The 19,734-nt window shown below is 51.9% G+C and overlaps 6 protein-coding genes across 6 annotated transcripts; 3 read left to right on the forward strand and 3 right to left on the reverse strand.

The window, feature by feature from the left end:
- Positions 1-38: 38 nt before the first annotated feature.
- Positions 39-2,187, reverse strand: ASPBRDRAFT_45728 (WD repeat RBAP46/RBAP48/MSI1 family protein). Its single transcript, XM_067625477.1, has 6 exons — positions 1,995-2,187; positions 1,875-1,937; positions 1,715-1,820; positions 1,203-1,664; positions 660-1,145; positions 39-606 (listed from the first exon to the last, which is right to left on the reverse strand). Exons 1-6 carry the CDS (start codon positions 2,011-2,013, stop codon positions 432-434), a joined length of 1,311 nt encoding a protein of 436 aa, XP_067476661.1. The 5' UTR covers positions 2,014-2,187; the 3' UTR covers positions 39-431.
- Positions 2,188-7,363: 5,176 nt separating this feature from the next.
- Positions 7,364-8,595, forward strand: ASPBRDRAFT_130661 (uncharacterized protein; the record flags this gene model as incomplete). The annotated part of the gene is made up of 4 exons (XM_067618247.1): positions 7,364-7,688; positions 7,762-7,839; positions 7,942-8,447; positions 8,548-8,595. The coding sequence occupies 4 exons, from the start codon at positions 7,364-7,366 to the stop codon at positions 8,593-8,595; spliced, it is 957 nt and encodes a 318-aa protein (XP_067476662.1).
- A 453-nt stretch (positions 8,596-9,048) lies between these two features.
- On the reverse strand, positions 9,049-12,321 carry ASPBRDRAFT_182337 (snoRNA-binding rRNA-processing protein PWP2). The gene is made up of 5 exons (XM_067619970.1): positions 12,258-12,321; positions 12,045-12,157; positions 11,480-11,975; positions 11,184-11,431; positions 9,049-11,134 (listed from the first exon to the last, which is right to left on the reverse strand). The coding sequence occupies exons 1-5, from the start codon at positions 12,273-12,275 to the stop codon at positions 9,298-9,300; spliced, it is 2,712 nt and encodes a 903-aa protein (XP_067476663.1). The 5' UTR covers positions 12,276-12,321; the 3' UTR covers positions 9,049-9,297.
- Positions 12,322-12,611: 290 nt separating this feature from the next.
- Positions 12,612-14,570, forward strand: aspC (septin CDC12). Its single transcript, XM_067625478.1, has 7 exons — positions 12,612-12,890; positions 12,965-12,978; positions 13,034-13,076; positions 13,136-13,298; positions 13,364-13,674; positions 13,739-14,247; positions 14,301-14,570. Exons 1-7 carry the CDS (start codon positions 12,849-12,851, stop codon positions 14,368-14,370), a joined length of 1,152 nt encoding a protein of 383 aa, XP_067476664.1. The 5' UTR covers positions 12,612-12,848; the 3' UTR covers positions 14,371-14,570.
- A 395-nt stretch (positions 14,571-14,965) lies between these two features.
- ASPBRDRAFT_32270 (WD40 repeat domain-containing protein) lies at positions 14,966-16,302 on the forward strand (the record flags this gene model as incomplete). Its single annotated transcript, XM_067622996.1, has 4 exons — positions 14,966-15,023; positions 15,083-15,421; positions 15,490-16,089; positions 16,280-16,302. 4 exons carry the CDS (start codon positions 14,966-14,968, stop codon positions 16,300-16,302), a joined length of 1,020 nt encoding a protein of 339 aa, XP_067476665.1.
- A 1,559-nt stretch (positions 16,303-17,861) lies between these two features.
- On the reverse strand, positions 17,862-19,450 carry ASPBRDRAFT_182344 (ACT domain-containing protein; the record flags this gene model as incomplete). Its single annotated transcript, XM_067619971.1, has 2 exons — positions 18,894-19,450; positions 17,862-18,840 (listed from the first exon to the last, which is right to left on the reverse strand). Exons 1-2 carry the CDS (start codon positions 19,334-19,336, stop codon positions 17,862-17,864), a joined length of 1,422 nt encoding a protein of 473 aa, XP_067476666.1. The 5' UTR covers positions 19,337-19,450.
- Positions 19,451-19,734: the final 284 nt, after the last annotated feature.

Below are 19,734 nucleotides of genomic sequence, written 5' to 3' on the forward strand. Positions count from 1 at the left end.
ACCAATGCATACTCCACAATTGTTAATCACAATCGAATGTTCGTTCTATCTGAGCTCACTCCCCATTGCAAAGAAATCACTGCAATGCTCGGTCATTGCGGCTCCGATTGGCAGCGGCAAAAAAACGCTCCAAAGTGGGGCACCAATCATCATGTCGACATCACGCGGGAAGGTGCCTGAGGCAGTCTACCGATGCAAGGGAAAACCATCGTGTCTGGAAATGATGCAGTACTAGCTAGGCTTCATATGTTACATTGCAGCCACTAAACTCCTGATAACCGACTGTGCAGCAGAATTCGTTGTTACGTAATTCTCTCCCCACATGCTCTCCTGTGCTGATAGCGACCTCATCGAAGAAGTGCATGAAGTGAGAGATGATCCATTCCTCTTACCAGTATTGATGCAGATTTTGCATATCTGAAACTGGTAGCTCACGGCTCCAACTCCTCGGTCGGCACGTCCTCCAGATCCTTGCCGACAATCGCATCTGCCACCTTCCAAACCTGCAGCAGGTTGTCCTCGGCCGCCGAGCAGAGCACCCACGGGTCATTCAGGTTCCAGCTGAAATCTGAAATGCGGTTCGTGTGGCCGCCGTGCATGAACAAACTAGAGACAGTGTCAGCAAGAAAACATGATAACATACAGGAAGCGTTACGTACAGCTCGGGTGGACCATCCTGGGCATCCTCAGGGGTCTGCTCCTCACCAGTCCGGCTGAGATCCCAAAACATGATCTTGCGGTCATAGCTGGCACTGGCCAGTACGGCCTCCTCAAATGGGTGCCAGGAGAGCGAAGTCACGGAGTCGTTGTGACATTCGAGTGCGTGTAGTTTGGTCTTCAAATTACGTAGATCCCACAGGCCGATCGACTTGTCAGCCGATCCGGTGGCCAGGACAGTTTCTGCGGCAGGGTTGAATGCAATGGCGTTGATGGCGTCACGGTGCTGACCCTCCGCTGAGGCAGCCGCACGCGTAGTTTCGGCCTCACGCACATCGAGGATTTGGAGGGTGATATCATCGGATACCGTTCCGATAAGCGAAGAATGCAGAGGATGGTATTGAACATCGTTGACAATAGAAGAATGATGGGTGTACGTCCGAACAGGCTTAAGTGCCTTGTTACCCTTTGTGTATGTCGTCAAATCCCTGTACAACGGTTAGTCCCTGTAGCAATCGTGTTTCACTGCTTGAACCAGATCTTACCAAAGACGGACTGTCTTGTCCTCGCTACCTGTAGCAAGGTGACCAGTGGTGTGTGGACTCCAGCTGAGACCGAAACCCTCACGAGTATGGCCTAGAAGCTCCATTTGAGGATTGACCGTGCCTGTCGGCAAGCTCGGGTGCTTTGAGCGATCCCAGATCATTACACGCCCATCTGTACACATGGTGGCAATGATGTTGGGGTTCTGTGGTTGATATCGCGCCTTGTTGACTTCACCCTTGTGGTCAATCTTTTGCACAATGTTAAACTTAATTTCCATAGGCGCCTTCTTCGAGCTGCCGCCGTATCCGCCAATCTCCCCACGCTCTTCATCGTAGTCATCCGGGTTAGGTGCAGTCGGATTAGGGAGCTGTACATGAGCAATTTGCAGGTAGTTTTGCGCATCACTCGAGGTGTGAGTGCCAATAAGCAGGCGATGGGTCGAATAGGGTTTATCGGGAACACTGCAAACAGTTAGTGTTCATAAAGAAAAGAAAACGATAGGCGCGCATACTCTTGCTTATCAGGTAGCCATTGCGTTGTGAGGGTAGGCCATTCTAATGCCGTGCTCAGGATCATGTCATAGAGGAAAGGCGCGTTCTTCTTCCACGTCTTGTACTCTGTTCCACATTAGTTGGTTTGGAAGATACTCCGCTAAGGATGGGACAGCGCACCTTCGTTAATGATCTTCTCTTCGGTGCGCTCCTCCTCCTGCTCTTCCTGCTCCTCAATGAAACCTAGTGGGGGAGAAGGGTCAGTGAAGCTCGCGCGACAGTATCCGGGGGTCACCTCACCATCGTCGTAAGGCTCCATGGTTGTGGGGAAGTGCGGTTGTTGAAGGCAAGAAATCAGTTAATTATCAGGTGAAGCCGATTGCTAAGGATTGTGAGGTAAGCCAAGGTAGGAGGGGTGGGGTTGAGATAGCCAAGTGGGATCTGGGAATGGAAGGGTAGCGGAGCAGAGCTTTGAGCTGCGGATGAAGCTCTCTCACTCTCTGTTCGCACTGGAGAAACGCGACTTTCCCTTTGGCGGCGCGTTAATGGGCGCCCGGAGCCGCTAAGCCCAGTTAGGCAGGCGGGCTTGGCACCACCTGATGAGCTTCGGCCGCGGATGGCTGAGGTCACAAAAGTGACTTGGAAGAGTCATCATTCCTTGGTCTCATTTATCTTCACTCTGCCCCTCCTCTCACCTCGTGCTCGGCGTCCCTCGCCCCCATCTCTCTTCCATATTTTCTTTTTGTTTGCCTTTCTTCTCTTGTTGTATTCTACTGTCATACGTTCTCTGAAGATACCCAGTCGTTTCTGCTTGTCTACGACCGCATTGCCGTGCGCTGGATGATTCGCCTCCGAGCTTGGGTGCTTCATTGAAACCTGACGACTACTACGACGACCACGACGCAAGGACGCTCCTTTCCTCTTATACATCTTACGTCTCTATAGTTTGCGAATATCTCTTTTCACAAATTTCGCCATGGGTGTTCCCAAGTTCTTCCGCTGGCTGAGCGAGCGGTATCCCGCGATCTCTATGTTGATCGCGGAGAACCGTATACCGGAATTCGACAACCTATATCTGGATATGAATGGCATTATTCATAACTGTACACACAAGGATAGTGATTCGCCGACTTTTCGAATGACCGAGGACAAAATGTTCATCGCTATTTTTAATTATATCGAGCATTTGTATGGCAAGATCAAGCCTAAGAAGCTTTTCTTCATGGCGGTCGATGGTGTGGCTCCGCGTGCCAAGATGAACCAGCAGCGTGCCCGACGTTTCCGGACGGCTTTGGACGCTGAGACAGCCAAGGAAAAGGCAATTGCTCAGGGCGTCGAGATGCCTAAGGAGGATGCTTTTGACAGCAACTGCATTACTCCCGGTACTGAGTTCATGGCCAAGTTAACCGAGCAATTGAAATACTTTATCAACAAGAAGATTTCCGAGGACAAGGATTGGCAGGGAGTTGAGATCGTACTTTCTGGCCACGAAGTTCCAGGTGAAGGTGAACACAAGATCATGGAGTACATCCGGCATGCGAAAGCACAGCCTCTTTACGATCCCAACGTCCGTCACTGTCTGTACGGCCTTGACGCTGACCTGATCATGTTGGGGCTTCTAAGTCACGATCCCCACTTCTCCCTGCTCCGTGAAGAAGTCACCTTCGGTCGTCAAGTCCAGAAGAAATCTAAGGAGCTTGAACACCAGAATTTCTTCCTTTTGCATCTGTGTATGGTTAGAGAATATTTGGAGCTGGAGTTTCAGGAGTTGGAACAGGACGGTGTCCTGAGCTTTCCCTTTGACATGGAAAAGGTTATTGATGATTTCATTCTGATGGCTTTCTTCGTTGGAAACGACTTTTTGCCAAACTTGCCCAACCTGCATATCAATGAGGGTGCTCTGGCATTCATGTTCAAGATTTATAAGGAATCATTGCCCAAGATGGGTGGTTACATTAACGAACAAGGTGTTATTCAAATGGACCGATTGGGCATTCTTTTGGACGCCCTGAGCGATGTCGAGTTTCGCTTCTTTGAGCACGAGTATTCGGATGCACGGTGGATTCAGGCCAAGAAAGGCGGTGGTACAGAGCCCCAGGAGAAGCCCAAGGGTCTCGCAATCACTCCTGCTCAGAAAGAATTATTCAAGCAAGTCAAGAAATACGTTCTGAACCGACCTGGAAAGGCGGCAGAAACTAAGCCTCTTGACTTTGCCTCTTCATTACCTGCTCGTGACCGCAAGTTTGTGGAGCAACTGGCAGATGATCTTCGGCTACCATGGACGACCGTCGCAGACGAACATGGCGATCGGTTTATCCGTGTGCAGCTTCCTGGAAATGACAATGAAGACAGCGACGACGAGGATGAAGAGGCTTCCGTCGCTGTTCAGCGGATTATTCGAAGATACGACAACGCAAAGGTCCAAGAGCTATCGGCCGAGGAAGCCCAACAAGCGGCGGAGAAGAAATATGAAGAAAAGTTCCAAGAATGGAAGAATAATTACTACGTTGGCAAATTCGGCTGGGGGCTTGACAACCATGAGGAAATGAGGGAGTTGACGGAGAACTATGTACAGGGTCTCCAGTGGGTCCTGTACTACTACTACAGAGGCATTGCATCCTGGCCATGGTTCTTCAGGTATCACTATGCACCGATGATCTCCGGTTAGTGTCGAACCTCTGCAGAGACAGAATATTCCGACTAACTTCTCACAGACGTAAAGAAGGGTCTCAAGGCAGACACCAACTTCCGACTTGGCAAGCCTTTCCGGCCATATGAGCAGCTGATGGGTGTGTTGCCTGATCGAAGCAAGAAGATTGTTCCTGCAGCATACCGGGACTTGATGACTTCTCCGGATTCCCCGATCGTCGATTTCTACCCCCGTGATTTTGAACTGGACATGAATGGAAAGAAGATGGAATGGGAGGCAGTAGTCAAGATTCCCTTCATTGAAGAACGTCGCCTGTTGGATGCGCTCGCAACTAGGGAGCACTTGCTGACCCCAGATGAGAAAGCACGGAATGGCTTTGGTGCCAGTCTCAAGTTCACTTACTCCCCAGAAGTGCAATTCATCTACCCGTCCTCTCTTCCCGGTGTGTTCCCAGACATTCCGAACTGCCACTGCATCGAGAACATTTTCGATTTGCCGACCATGGATGGGCTTGAACCGTACATTGGGTTGATGGATGGCGTGCAAATGGGAGCTGCAGCGTTGGCTGGCTTCCCTAGTCTGAAGACGCTGCCCCATGTTGGTCAACTAGGCCACCATGGTGTCACTGTTTTCCAGCAGGAAAGCCGAAACGAGAGCATGGTCATTACCCTGCTCGATCCTGGGAGCAGGTCGAGCGTTGAGTTGGCTAAGCAGAAACTCGGTCAGCGCGTCCATGTGGGTTACCCGTTCTTGCAGGAAGCTCTCGTGATTCGTGTATCAGATGAACTCTTCGACTATATTCTTCCCGAACCTACCGGTCATGTTGTTTCTATCCCTCACACGCCTGCTCAGATCGATCAGTGGAAGAGGAAGGCAGAGCGGATCGAATCGTCTTACAGCAAGAGACTTGGTACCATTATTGGCCCGGTTGAGTCGATGGTGCATGTTCAGCTGCTTAAGGGCTTGATCAAGACAGATGAGGGGGCCACAGTCAAGGAATTTGCCGATATCCCTGGGCAAGAGACCGACTACGCCCTCCAGCTGTTGGTTGACGATGTGATCAATCCCGATCAACGTTTCATTGAGCGGGAGGCCCTACCCATCGAGGAGGAGTTCCCCGAAAACTCCCGAGCGTTCATGCTCGGAGAATACAACTATGGACGGCCCGTTCAGATCACGGGTCATCAACAGGGCAAGGTGAATGGAATGATTGCAGCGGTGAAGGTTCGAGAACCGGAATTCGGAAGAGACCGAGCCAGAGATGCTGAGAAGCTCTGCCCTTACATGCCGTCGTACGCCATCGCTCGTAGCTTGCGGCTCAATCCACTGGTTCTAGCCAAAATCACCTCGTCGTTCTCCGTTGACATCGAAGGGCAGCGTGTCAATCTTGGTCTCAATCTGAAATTCGAGGCCCGGAAGCAAAAGGTTCTCGGCTATTCTCGCCGTGGAGACTCTGGCTGGGAATTCAGCCCCAAGGCCGTGGAACTCCTGCAACAGTATATGATCAACTTTCCCGAATTTATCGCGGGCATTCAGCGCAATCCTCAGAATGATCGGTATACGCCCACGGACTTCTATCCCGAAGACATTGCTCTCTTGAAGATGAAGGAGATTCGAGACTGGCTGAAGTCAGTTGAAGCGAAAAACTTCGAGCGTGTCCCTCTTGATGCGGAACAGCTTGATTCTGACCTGGTGAAGTTGATCGAGCAAGATGCCGACCAGCTTATCCAGAGCATGCCACCCATGGAAGTGAAGGCGGTCCGTGGCCTACCGCGCAGCGCCCTGTTGCGGCCGTCCGACGTCGAGCAGAGACTTGGTAACCAGACGTTCAAGCTGGGAGACCGGGTCGTGTACGCCCAAGATTCCGGCAAGGTACCCATCGCCACTCGAGGCACCGTTGTCGGCCTTACCCGGACACCACGGGCCCTCCTACTCGACGTGGTCTTCGATGTCTCTTTCATGAGCGGTACCACGCTCGGCGACCGCTGCTCTCCGTTCCGAGGCCAGACGGTGTTGGCGTCATCGGTGCTGAACGTCTCCTACCGGCAGCTAACCGTCAACACTCGTGCATCGAGCAGCGGACAAAAGCAGCCTCAGCAAACGCCGTTGACTGTCGCCGGGTATGGGGCTCCGCTTGGGCCCGGTGGGCAGGGACAGCTGAGAGAAGCCCCGGCCCCACCGCCCTTGGGTAATTCCTACCGTGGCGCAGTCGCCGGCATGGGTAATGGTCGCGGACGTGGACGCGGTGCCTCCACCACGTTGCCGTTCCGACCCCAACCCAACAGTGCGTCGCCAGCCGGTGGTCGAGGCCGAGGAGGCATGAACGGAGGCGGCCGTGGTGGGCGTGGAGGACCGGCCCGCACGCGAGGCGGATATGTCGCCGTGGATAACGACGACCCGGCAGCCGGAGTGCTCGCTCATAATCCGAACTTCCGGCCCAAGAACTACTCGCAAGTGCCACCGCCGCAGAGCATCTCTGGACGAGGCCGTGGTCGTGGAAATATGCGGGGAGACCGGGGGAATGGATTCCGGGGCCGTGGTCGGGGACGCGGAGCGGCGGTTGCTGGAGAGAATTAAGAGCTAGCTGTTTTACACGATGATGGATGTGGTTGTTCAGCAATGGCGTTGGGATATAGAGTTGGCTGGGGTGTATATACAGGAAGGATGTTGATGGAAGTATTTTTAATGTATGTAGAACCCGCCAGTGACTCGATACCCGAATGACCTTATGGACGATGTACCATGATTGGATCAATAATTCCCCGCATTGGAGAGAGATAGTAACTTAGAAAAACCTACCAATATTAAGCATTGACATCACCCCGACTAGTAACTACTAGTAACTGTTGATTAATCCGGGGAAAGAGAAGATCGGTCGGAGATGTCCCGATTCTGCGGAGACACAAGCTGGAAAAGTATCCGCACACTTTACTGCTAGTTACTACTATATAGTAGATGACAGCCACCCCCATGAATCACCCACGCAGATCCATATTCATAATACTATCTAGATTGGAAAATGTCCCTCCCCTCCTTCGACAACCTGACCCTCGACCCCTCCGGCCCTCCAGGAAACGCCTGGGGTCTCTTCGGCCCAGCCAACAATGACCTGGGGATGCTGAATCTACTGACCCCGGAAACCGTCCGACAAGCTGCAACCGAGGAAATCCGCGACGGCGTCCGCATTTCCCTAGATCTGCCACTCGACCGTGTGCGACATTCCAGCTTCGGTCGGAAGCCGTTCGTCCAGGAACTGATTAACAAGGCGCCGCGGTTCGTGAATGATGATGTGTTGACGTTTAATACGCAAACGAGTACGCAGTGGGATGGGTTTCGGCATTATGGTACTCTTCTTCATTCCAACATATTATGATTACTCACGAAGAACTGTAAATGAGCGATGCTAATGCGATGTAGGAAACCAGAAACACGGATGCTGGTTCAATGGTCATTGCTTGGAGGAGTTGAAGTCGACGAGTGTGTTGGGGATTGATGGTGAGTATATACTTCCTACTACTACTAGTTACCCACTCCTACTACATCTAGTACCATTTAAACACACACGACTAACAAATATACTGTATGATATAAAAACAGCATGGGCCAAAAAAGGCGGCATCACTGGCCGCGGCATTCTTCTCGACTACGCCCACTGGGCCACCAGCCACTCAATCCCCCTAACCCCCTTCACAACTAGCAGCATTCCCCTCTCGCACCTCCAATCGCTCATCACCGAATATAACATCCACCCCCGCCCCGGCGACATCCTCTTCATCCGGACAGGCTTCACAGCTGCCTTCAACGCCCTCACCCCAACCCAGGAGGAAGAGCTCGCCAACCGTCCAGCCCCATGCTTCGCAGGCATCGAGAACGGAGAGGCCATGCTGCGCTGGCTATGGGAGAACCAGTTCGCGGCCGTGGCATCTGATACGCCGAGCTTGGAACCTGCGCCAATTAAACATGAACGGGGGATGACGCTGCATGAGTGGTGTTTGGCCGGGTGGGGAATGCCGATTGGAGAGTATTTTGATTTGGAGGAGTTGGCGGAATATTGTAGGAAGAAGGGAAGATGGGGGTTCTTTTTGTGCAGTGTGCCGTTGAAGGTAAGCTTATCTTCTTTTCCCCCCTACTACTCTTTTGTTATTTTGTTTAGTTGTTTGTGGTTTTGGATGGGGAGCGGGCTAATTGGGGCTGCTTGTTTAGGTTCCTGGGGGTGTGGCTAGTCCGCCTAATGCAGTGGCTATTCTGTGATGCTTGCACTGGATAGTCGGGGGTTCATTGTGGAGGATGGACTGGGCTGGTGTCTGGAGGAATGAAGAGGTGATGATATGTAGCTGATTGTTTGTCAATGTCTTTCATGTATACACCGATTCCCGCAGCTGGAGAGATTTGTTTGCCAGAAGTTGATGTAATACACTGCACAAGTGAAGTAGTCTGTTCTTCATATGATAGTGAAGTCGAGAACTTAGCTCACATTCGTTTTTTGAGATAGCCATATGCATCTTGTGCAAATATGAATACTAGCTTGTATGTTAGGTAGTGTCTAGCCTGGAAATTTGAAATACTAGTATTGAGACAAGAGTCAAGTTCAGCTGCAATTAACTACTGCTTATATAGTGCTGAACCCTACTCTCACTCTAGGGTTATGAGTTACCCAAGGAGCGGACTTTACACTCACTATACACACGTACTACGCAAAGCGAACAGCAAATATTTCTATATTATACTCATATATTCAGTATACGGTCAACTCGACCTATAAACACAGCAATACTCCCAACTTTTTGCTGCCCCCCCTTTTTTGTATCTCCAGGTATATACCACAGATCGAACGCCAGGCGCAAATGCAAAGCAAAGCAAAGCAGGAAGACGGGCTGGGAGAGTAAACAAAGAACAGGAAGGTCTAAAGATTACAGGGAAAACAAACCAACAGACATAGCATACATTTCACATTCATTCAAGACCAACCCATTCTCCTTCACCCTCTTCGTTGGAGTCAGCTTCAGACATCTTCTCGTCATCCGCATTAGGCTCAAGAGTCTCACCCAGCGCTCTCATGGCCAGATCAGGCTTCTTGTTTCCGGCAAGGACCGGCCTTGAAAGGAGGTAGTTGAGGTTGTGGATGTTCTTCTCCGTGAGTCGCTTCAAACTGTTGTTGATCTCGTCGACGGCGCGCTGCACCGCACGGAGCTCAGGCGCGAAGCTTCCCGAGTTCTCCTTAAAGTATCGGCCGTGGTTGCTGAATAGCGCTTCAATCCACAGCAGGTTGAACTCGAGATGGGGCGTCTCTTCCGCGGCGTGGGCCACGAAGCGGAGGAGACGGGGAAGGTAGACCGTAGGCACCGAGCGGACCACATGGGTGATTTCGGCAGGAGGGATGGCTTCGTGAACCGCCCGAATGAGTTTTTGCTCGTTCAGACGGAATGCCATGATGAATGCCTTCAGGAAGGTGTCATCGTCGTTTACTTCGCCCGTTGCAGCGGCTCGCTTGGCACCTTCCAGGGTGGCCAGGATGCTGGACGGCGTGATCGAGATATCAAGATCGTAGGGATCGAAAACAAGGTCCGAGTCCAAGCTGTAGATCAGCAATCCCTCGGTGGAAGCCGCACAGAATGCACGGCCGGTAGGCGAAAAGTCGACTGACGTGACGCGAACCTCTGGCCGCGTCGTGCGGATTCCGGGGTCACCACGCTTGGCTCCAGGCAGGTTGCGGTCCACACGGGTCTCGTGGTCGGAGGCTTCGCCGGTTTCGTCGATGAGGCCTCGCGGGCCAGCTTCGGTCATATCACGGCTGTTGAGGATTTCCTGGGTTCCATCAAGGGAGGTGTTGACCGACACGGTATACTTCTTCAGCATAGAGCCCGTCGCCACGTCGTACAGGCAGATGTACTTGCTGTTTCCAGCAGCGAGAATACAACTACCGTCGGAGCTGTACTTGATACAGCGGAAAGACTTGGTTCCGGCAGCATTCGCAGCCGTTTGACGGTCGGTGATCTTGCGTCCACCAGACACATCACGGCGGCCATCCACTCCACCGACTTGTACGGCATTCTCCACCGACCAGAAACTCAGCTGTCCGTCCAAGGTCGATGCGGCGACCTGCTTTCCGTCAGGTCGGAAAGCCACACTCAGCACATCCGCTTGGAGCTGGAGCGGCTCACTGGTTTGTGTCCGCCCGAAAATGCTCCATACACGAACGGTGCGGTCCCAACTGCCGGTCACCAAATGGCTTCCGTCTGCGGCAAACGCCATGGTAGCAATGGGACCTTCATGACCAGCTAACTGGTCAAGCAGCTGACCAGTCTGTACTGACCAGATATGGATATCGAAGGAGTCTGGAGAGCCGGCGCAGACCACCTCACCACTAGGGTCGACAGCAAGCGAAGAGAAGGACAAGCGGGATGGAGCGGTGAAAGTGCGGAAGTTTCGATAACGAATGAGATCCCATGCTCTCACGGAGCCGTCAAGGGACGCTGTGAACAGGACATTTCCTTTCTTGGAGAACTCGCACGCCGTGACTCCACTCGTGTGTTCCGTAAATGTGACGAGACAGAAGCCAGACTTAACGTCCCAGACCTTGATCTTTCCATCATCTGCCGCAGTGACAATTCTTTGACCGTCGGGGGAGTAAGCCAATGCATTCATGGAATCAAGGTGGCCTTGCTGCTTCAAAATGTAGGACTCTGACTGCCACTCCCAAACCAGCAGTTGTCCATGCTGGGAGGAGCCAAACGCCAGCCACTCGCCCGACTTGTTTATCGTAACGCAGTCGATGTTGCTCTGGGAGACACTAGACGCCAGTCAGCTTCTGTAGATCAGTATTTCGCCGACAATCATACCTCAGCTGATGGATCATGTTGAATTCCGGAAGGTCATAGAGCCCGAACAGACCGTTCGAGAACCCGACAACCAGCAAGTTGGTGGGCGCATGGAAGGCGGCACAGTTAACCTTGGCATCATTCTGCATGAAGAAATCCTTCTTGACAATTCTCCATCGAGCCTCCGCAATATCATCCATAGTCTCCGGGTCCTTCTTGGTCACATATTCCCATCGGAAAAGAGCTCCGTCGGAGCTGACTGTGTAGATCTATTTGCGATTAGCTCAAGTTCGGTTTACTCCTGCGCGCAGACTTACCGATTCTTGATCAGCAGAGAAGTACGCCGCCTTCACGCCCTGACGATGACCAGCCAAGGTAGTGGGCTCGAAGCCCTCCTCTGGGTCCATACTCCATACCCGGGCCGTCAAGTCCTTGGAAGCTGTGAGCAAGAAGCGGGAGTCGCTGGACCACTCGATGTGCTGGATCACGTCGAAATGACCGGCAAGGTCACGGTGCAAGACGAAGGGAGCAAATTCGAGCTCGCCATTGTTGTCAGCGCCCGGTGTTGTCGGGGTGTGCCAGAACTGCAGGCGTCTGCCTACTCCGACGGCGAAGTGACGACCAGATGGGGAGAATTGGAGCGCGGAGACACGGCCTTTGAAAGAGAAGTGATGAATGACAATTCGGCGGAGGAAGTTGGTCAGAATGGCGCGGCCATTCTCGTCAATGGTCAACAGGAGGTTGCCGCGAGGTGAAAGAGCGACGCGGTCGATATTGGTGCGGTGCGCAAAGGGAAGGGTATAGGATGTGTTGCTGCGGAGAGGGGTGCATCAGTATACGTTGTCTGCCCCTGACAAGCACCAGTAAATTGGAGAGACATACTGCACTAGGTCGAATACCGAGACCTGATTGCCCACTGGGGAGATCAAGCAGGTACCATCGGGCGTAAAGAGCAGATTACCTTTGCGATAGACCGTACCCAGTAGGTTGGAGAACTAGTCGACATCTGTTGTTAGATCATTTTCCAGCATTTCATTTCCGCTAAGCACCGCGTGTCCACATTCAACCTAAAGATGTCAAATAGAATGAGCTCACCTTAAAATCCGTCTTCATTGTCGCCAACCGAATCCGTTTGTACGTCAATCAGCAAGCGCTTTTCTCTGCCAATTCGGACGATCTTCAAAAAAATCGTCTTGCCAAAAGCGGGCGATAAGAACCTGGATCAACTGTTGCTCCGGACCCGGGACGTTAGTCTCCAATAGTGCTAGCGCCATCCGGGGCCCTAGCGTCTACGCTAAACCCGATGAGGCAAGGAACTATCGGTTTCTATTTGCCTGAGGCAACAAGTATCCCCGGGTGGGCTGGTCACGCCGGTGTGTTTGCAGGTGTTTGCCTGGGGGGGATTCAGGGGCAGCAACCCGACCAGCCAACCAGCCAAACCAACCCAGTGCAAGAAGAAGGCACGTCCTCCAAGTTCCATCCGCACCCAGTCCCTCTTTCCCCTTCACGCCCACCCCAACCGGCCTTTGCTTCCCTTGTCCTAGCCTTGTCCTCCTTCTTCTATCTCTCGTTGCTTTTCCCTTGTACCGTTGGCCCTTCTCCTCAGGCCAAGGTTGTCGTCTAGTCTTTATTTACTCCCGCTGTTTAGCTCTGTTTAATTGAGTTCCAACTCACCCCTTTATCATCATGTCCTCCACCGAGACTGCCTCCCCCATTGGCATTGCCAACGTAAGTCATGGGCCATATTGTCCCCTCAGATAAGGATATGAAGAGAAAGTCATTCTAACATCATTTCTCAATAGCTCCCTAACCAGCGGTATGTGACGCCAGATGCGCGCCAAGTCGTGATCAATACTAACCATTCTATTCAGGCACAAGATTGTCGCCAAGCGGGGTGCGGCCTTCACTATCATGGTTGGTTGATTTGGGATACCGTGCGATGGAAGGGGCCAAATGCTCATTGGAACATATAGGTCGCTGGTGAATCCGGCTTGGGAAAGACCACCTTTATCAACACTCTGTTCTCTACCACTATCAAAAACTACGCCGACCACAAGCGCCGCCATCAGAAGCAGATTGACCGGACTGTCGAGATTGAGATCACCAAGGCTGAGCTGGAAGAGAAGTTCTTCAAAGGTTCATACACAAGTTCCTCACCGCTGGACTGGCTGCTAACGCTGGGGGTTGTTTCCCCGCTCTAGTCCGCCTGACCGTCATTGATACCCCCGGATTCGGAGACTATGTCAACAACCGTGACTCTTGGCAACCCATCATTGAGTTCCTCGACGATCAGCATGAGTCGTACATGTTGCAAGAGCAGCAGCCTCGCCGTACCGACAAGATCGATATGCGTGTGCATGCCTGTCTGTACTTCATCCGCCCCACCGGACACACCCTGAAGCCCCTCGACATCGAGGTCATGAAGCGCTTGAGCTCCCGTGTCAACCTTATCCCGGTCATTGCCAAGGCCGATACCCTCAGCCCCTCGGACCTGGCCGTTTACAAGCAGAGAGTGAGCCATCCAGCCATTGTTCCGTGCTGAATAGTCGAGGTTAACCACAGGTGACCTATTTCAGATTCGTGCTGTCATCGAGGCCCAGGGCATCAAGATTTACACCCCTCCCGTCGAGGAGGATGATGAGCATGCTGCCACCCATGCGCGCAGCCTGATGGCTGCTATGCCTTTCGCTGTTATCGGATCCGAGAAGGACGTCAAGACTAGCGACAACCGCGTCGTCAAGGGCCGTCAATACGCTTGGGGTGTTGCTGAAGTTGAGAATGAGGATCACTGTGATTTCAAGAAGCTCCGCTCCATTCTGATCCGCACCCACATGCTCGATCTCATCCACACTACCGAAGAGCAGCACTACGAGGCCTACCGCGCACAGCAGATGGAGACCCGGAAATTCGGCGAGGCTCGCCCCAGGAAGCTGGACAACCCCAAGTTCAAGGAAGAAGAGGAGAACCTGCGCAAGCGTTTCACCGAGCAGGTCAAGGTCGAGGAGCAGCGGTTCCGCCAGTGGGAGCAGAAGCTCATTGCAGAGAGGGATCGCCTCAACAAGGATCTGGAGGCCACCCATGCTGCGTATGTTGGCCTATTCCCTCGCTCATAACAATACGAAGCTAACCCACAGACAGTATCAAATCGCTCGAGCAGGAAATCGAGGGGTTGCAGGGCTCTTCCACCCGCAGCCATGGACGTCGTTAAGATACCAGAGGACCACCGGACACGACCGTGGGCCTGTAATGGACTGTGGAAAAAGCAGAAGAAATGTGCTTTCGTCTCGACTAATATTTTTACATCTGACTACCCCTTGAAATGTTTTTTTTTCCTTTTGATTTTCGGATTTTGCGCGCTCAGGGGAACCACGCAACCTGGGTAAAGACTGACGCCCAGAGTTCGTCTGGTGATTTTGCTCTTCTGATTTGCCTGCTGGTAACTAGCGATGGTTTGACTACATCTTCGATAATAACCCACTTGTACTCCGTAGCATGTCAATACAGATTTAATTATGTGCATGTGCATGTGCTGCAGAGGAAAATTAAACGAACAAGAAAAAGAAAGTATGGACCGTTTGCCCCGTTGATCCGCAGGAATGCGGAGTAACTCTGGCGTGTAGCTAAAATAACCAACTTAAACCCCGCCGGCGGTGAGAGCCGCGGCCGTCTCTTTCTCCGTCTCTCTTCAACTTCCCGCATTCCGGCCTTCAATTGTTCATGTCGAGGAGTATAACAATCTCCGATCCCGCACAGCTTCGCTAGACTTGTTGCTGAGAGCAGTCCCTTCATCAGCGAGTTTGCCAATGCCAGCAACTAAACAATTCCCCACCCAACTAGCCCACACTCTCAAAACCCACAATGGTAAGCTAGCTCCACGCCGTACGCTCTAGAAGCTCTAGCTCCCCTCTGACGTACCTCAGGCCCCGTGAACGCAGTGACCTTCTCCAGCTATCCTGGAACCTATGTCCTCACCGGCTCGACAGATCGCGCTATTCATCTCTCCCGAGCTATCCCTAGCAGTAACAATCCCTCCGTTGCGGAAACTACATCCCCGATCCAGAAGTATGAAGCGCACGGGTACTCCGTGTTGGACATTGCCGTCGCAGCAGACAACTCCCGGTTCGCCAGCGTTGGTGGAGATCGCCAGGTCTTTCTATGGGATGTCGAACAAGGAGGAACAATCAGACGCTGGAGTGGACATAATGCACGTGTCGAAGCGGTTCAATTTGCAGGCGAAGATGACTCTGTAGTTGTGTCTGGTAAGTTCATCTTGATCTTTCCTTAGCGCCTTCCTCCTAATCACTGACTATCTTCGCGTACGGTCTAGGCAGCGCAGATACAACAATCAACATCTGGGACACTAAGTCCAACTCCTACAAGCCAATCCAGACCCTCACTGAAGCCCGGGATACCGTGTCATCCTTGCACGTACATATGCCCACGTACTCTATCGCGAGTGCAAGCTACGATGGTCGAGTCCGAGTGTATGATATCCGGATGGGACGCACTCTGGTTGATGTTCTCGCGCACCCTGTAACTAGTGTTCGCTGTTCCAATGACGGCAATGCTCTTCTGGCATCTACAACAGACGGACGCATCCGCATGCTGGACCGGAGTGACGGGAAGCTATTAAAGGCGTTTGGCGGCGACGATGTCAGTCCGGGTCAAAGTAAAAGCAATGCTACATATCGCAAGAGCGACCTTCGAATTCGCTCTGTCTTCGCAAAAGCAGATGCCATTGTCCTCAGCGGGAGTGAGGCAGATGACAGTGGTGATGGCAATGGTACTACGCAGGCGTCCGTATTTGCCTGGGATGTGCTGAGTGGAGAAGTGGTCGCGTGTGTACCAGCCGGACCAGGCGTCAAGGCCGTGAGTGCTGTATCGTGGAATGAAAAAGGAGGTTGCTGGGCTGGTGGTTGTTCAGATGGTATGTCTCAGTTATTCCTGTTCTATTTTCGTTTATGCAACCCTCCCTTCTCTGATCACTTTTACAAGAATGTGGCTATCTATCTACCTTTTCCTCGTTTTCAAACTGTGCACTGTACATGTTTTCTCCCTGCGTGGCGCATTGCACGTGGCTAACCATCCGGACACTCTGCTTACTGGTAACCCATCAGGAACCGTCAAAGTCTATCGCTAAGTTAGGCTGTTGTTGTCCGACCCTGGCTCAGCTAGCTAGCTACTTGGCTATCGAGCTAGAGCCCAGCCACTCATCAACTAAACCAGACAAGACAAAACAACCCAGCAGCCCAGCCAGTTAACCACCCGGTCAACTGGCAAGGTTCATCTCCGTCAGCAATAATCATCAGCCACCAGCGCCTACGCACAGACATCTCACCCTCTTGGCTCTCGTTCCGACCCCATGCTCGTGTTCCGACCATGACTGGATACCATGCGAGCTTTTAAGAAAACGCCACCACCACCACCAACAGCACGTGTAGCGCGTAGCGCTTATCAATGCAAACTGCGAACGGATGTTCTCAGCCTTGTTGCCTGCACCTATCCCCCAACAATATCGCTACTGTCGGTCAGCCACCCAGCTAACATTGGCTGATGTCTATCATCTTGCTTACTTACTTTCCTTCCCCTTCCATCTCGGATACCACCGGCAAAAGAAAAAAGATAGATTGCGTCGCGTCATCTCGCATTGCATCAGCTGTCGTGATCATCAGATAGGTGGTGCGTGCGCTACGCCACTCCACTCCGCCAGACCCAAAAAGAAAGGAGAAGAAGGACGGACGCTATTCCCGTTCGTCTGCCAAAACAAGGAATAGGTTCGGTTAATGCTGTTGTTGTAGTGACTACGATATCTGCTCATTGGTGGGATCACTATGTATGGGTGGAGAAAATCTGAGCAGGCTGAAGCTTTTTCTGCATTTCTCTTTTTGTTGCTCACGAGGCTTTCGGATTGCGAAAGGCTGTGGCGACACTCACTCGGCCTCGAAGGAGTTGCCTGGATTGCCTGAGCGCCTAACCATCCGACTATCCACAGCCAATTGCGGAAGGACTAGTCTACTGGTTCGAATTGATGACGCGGATACGATTTTAAGAGGAGTAATACAGGAAAGAGGCTATACAATTGACTAAGATCAAGGGTCAATGATTCCCGTCATTAGACCTGTTAGTTCTTCCATACAATTTCCAATCAGCTATACGTGGCTTCCGCTCCAAAAACAAGGACAGCCAGCCATGCTAGATACAACTTGTGTATGTCCGCCCTAAGTAATTAGAAGTGCAAACCCGGATTCAACCATCCTAATAAGACAACACCATCCTCGCTTGCCAAATTATTGACAGTGTTAGAAAACTGAAAACATCGCGTCATAGCTAGAAGAAGTAGAGAGAAGACATTGCTTGTTGCACCAAAATCTTGGGAAAAGATACAAATATTTCACATACATGAGAAATTTTTGGTATGTATGCAGCGTAGATCCGGGCTCCAGTTTGCTGTAAGGTAGAATAAAAGCAATAAGAGTCAATGCAAGAAAAGAGAGATAAGTTGATGCAGCGTTTTTGGTATCCGTTCAATCATAATCCATTAGAAAAACAAGCAAGAATGGAAAAAGAAACACGAGATAATTGAGTGTGGTTGTTACGCTGAATAACCGGGAATCAAGAATAGGCAGGGTCAAGAAGGAAAAAAAGTAAATGCAAAACGGATGGTTCAGAAAACTTTTGGTTATAAGCAGAAAATGAAGATCAGAGTTCGAGTGCCGTGATTGCTGTATCGGGGTCGTGGCTCTCCGCTTCGAGAGCGTCGACGGCACGATGAAGCTCGTGCTCGCCCACAATTATGGTGCCCGCCCGCGCGGTGCTGAGAAAGCTGATCTCGACGGCGTCCATGTATGGGTCCAGGTCTGGCTGCAGGCGATGGGTTCTGTAGCCGGGGCTGGTACCAAAGGGCCTGACAGGCCCACCGGAACCGTGGCTAGATGAAAGGATGTTTTTGAAGGCACTGTCAAAAGAGGAGCCACCGCCGTTCCAAGAATGAGAGAGAATGGTGGATATATCAGTATCCTCATCGCCCCGGGCGTGCGTTGCGTCGGCCAGTCGGCCAGCCACGCCGCACACAATACCAGAAGCTTCAAGAGGAAGCTTACGCAGGTCGAGCATGATAGGGACAAGGATCTCTTCTTTAGATCCCAAAAGAAGACTTGTATCGTCATCCGAGTCTGTGGCCGCAGACGAGTCACTCGAGAAGCGGGGGAGGAGGCGCTTTTCCAGTAAGAGTGACGCCGCGGGATCAGCAGCGGTTAAGGTGAGAGAGAGGAACCGTGGCTTGTCAACGACCAAAGCTGTGGTGAGGGCCTCGCGGAGAATGGCAATAGAGCTTGTATCGCTACTGTAGCGGTGATGGGCGGCGCACTGCACTAGACGCAGGGTTCTGTCGACCGACGGAACAATTTGGTGCTTTCGCAGAGAGCTGAACGTGCGCGTCTGAAGTTCGTCTAGCGACGAGGGTGGCGGGGTAGCAGGAGGTGAGCTCAAGCTACTCGCCGACCGGGACGAAACGGGACTGAAGCAGCTGTTGAATTGGGATTGATTGTTGTTAACGAAAGCCTCTGTCGACATTTCGAAGTGAAAGCCACGCTTCTCCAAGGCTTCAATCACCTGCGTCTTGCTTCGAAGAGGAACGATGATGTAGTCGGAGAAGTATGTGGAGATGAAGAAGATAGAGCTACAGCATGTCAGCCAGAACGTTGCACAGATTCAGGGTCAGCTGCACCATACATTCCTGCCATGGCTAGCGGGCTCGTAAGCTCGAGGACCCGTTGGCCTGCTTCGAGGCCCTCTCCGTACACCTGCATGGCAATGAAATCATCATGGCTGATGGATAGGCGGCTTTGGCCCGAGGAGTTACTCTGAACGAACTTGTTGACGAGAGGAGCGAAGTACTCATTAGCGAGCTGTCTGGGACACATGATCGAGCATTCCACAGGGGTGATCGAGAAGTTCAAAAATGCCGGTTGGTGGCGCCTATGACCCTCTGCGTACCCATCATCCTCTTCCGCTTGGTTCTCAGAGATGGGAGGCACCTCATGGAAGAGAATCTGCATAATCGGGTTCAAGAAGAAGGGATATAGGTCTAAAGGGATATGCACCAGGGCCAGTCTGTCTTCCTGTATGTCGACAACAGTGGTTAACGAGATCAGTTTAACCCGAGAAGATTCCATACCGCTTCACGTAGATGGGGGGAGATCGGTGCATGATAAATGGATGGGGACTTGAAGAACTTACCATGAACTGGACCTGGGCTGAGATGAGGGACAATGAGTGTTCCATCATGGTTGTCGATATTCAGATGATATGTTTGCATCAGAGGATCCGGATCATGCACAGTTGAATGAGTGCAACTTCAGTGTGGTAACAAGTAATTAAACAGTTTTAGGATTCTTAAATCAGCTGCCTTCACAGGGTTTCCACAAAACCCAGGTGACAGCCTGTCTTGATGATGATGCCAGGTAGACACAAGGCAGAGCATATGAAGAGTCAAAAGGAAAAACCAGGTTGGCTGTATGACGATGTGAAAGGCTAGCAAGAGTTCTGCTGAACACCGCACCAGACAACACAG

This window comes from Aspergillus brasiliensis (assembly GCF_001889945.1).
Source record: "Aspergillus brasiliensis CBS 101740 unplaced genomic scaffold ASPBRscaffold_10, whole genome shotgun sequence".
NCBI classification, from domain to species: Eukaryota; Fungi; Ascomycota; class Eurotiomycetes; order Eurotiales; family Aspergillaceae; genus Aspergillus; species Aspergillus brasiliensis.

Coding starts and splice junctions, on each gene's coding strand:
- ASPBRDRAFT_45728 (XM_067625477.1), bottom strand. Junction 1,665..1,714: donor TGGCTACCTGATAAGCAAGA/GTATGCGCGCCT, acceptor AACTGTTTGCAG/TGTTCCCGATAAACCCTATT. Junction 1,146..1,202: donor GACAAGACAGTCCGTCTTTG/GTAAGATCTGGT, acceptor ACCGTTGTACAG/GGATTTGACGACATACACAA.
- ASPBRDRAFT_182337 (XM_067619970.1), bottom strand. Junction 11,976..12,044: donor TCGGTATTCGACCTAGTGCA/GTATGTCTCTCC, acceptor CCCTCTCCGCAG/CAACACATCCTATACCCTTC. Junction 11,432..11,479: donor TCTCTGCTGATCAAGAATCG/GTAAGTCTGCGC, acceptor AATCGCAAATAG/ATCTACACAGTCAGCTCCGA.
- aspC (XM_067625478.1), top strand. CDS start 12,849: ATGTCCTCCACCGAGACTGCCTCCCCCATTGGCATTGCCAAC. Junction 13,077..13,135: donor GTGCGGCCTTCACTATCATG/GTTGGTTGATTT, acceptor TGGAACATATAG/GTCGCTGGTGAATCCGGCTT. Junction 13,299..13,363: donor GGAAGAGAAGTTCTTCAAAG/GTTCATACACAA, acceptor TCCCCGCTCTAG/TCCGCCTGACCGTCATTGAT.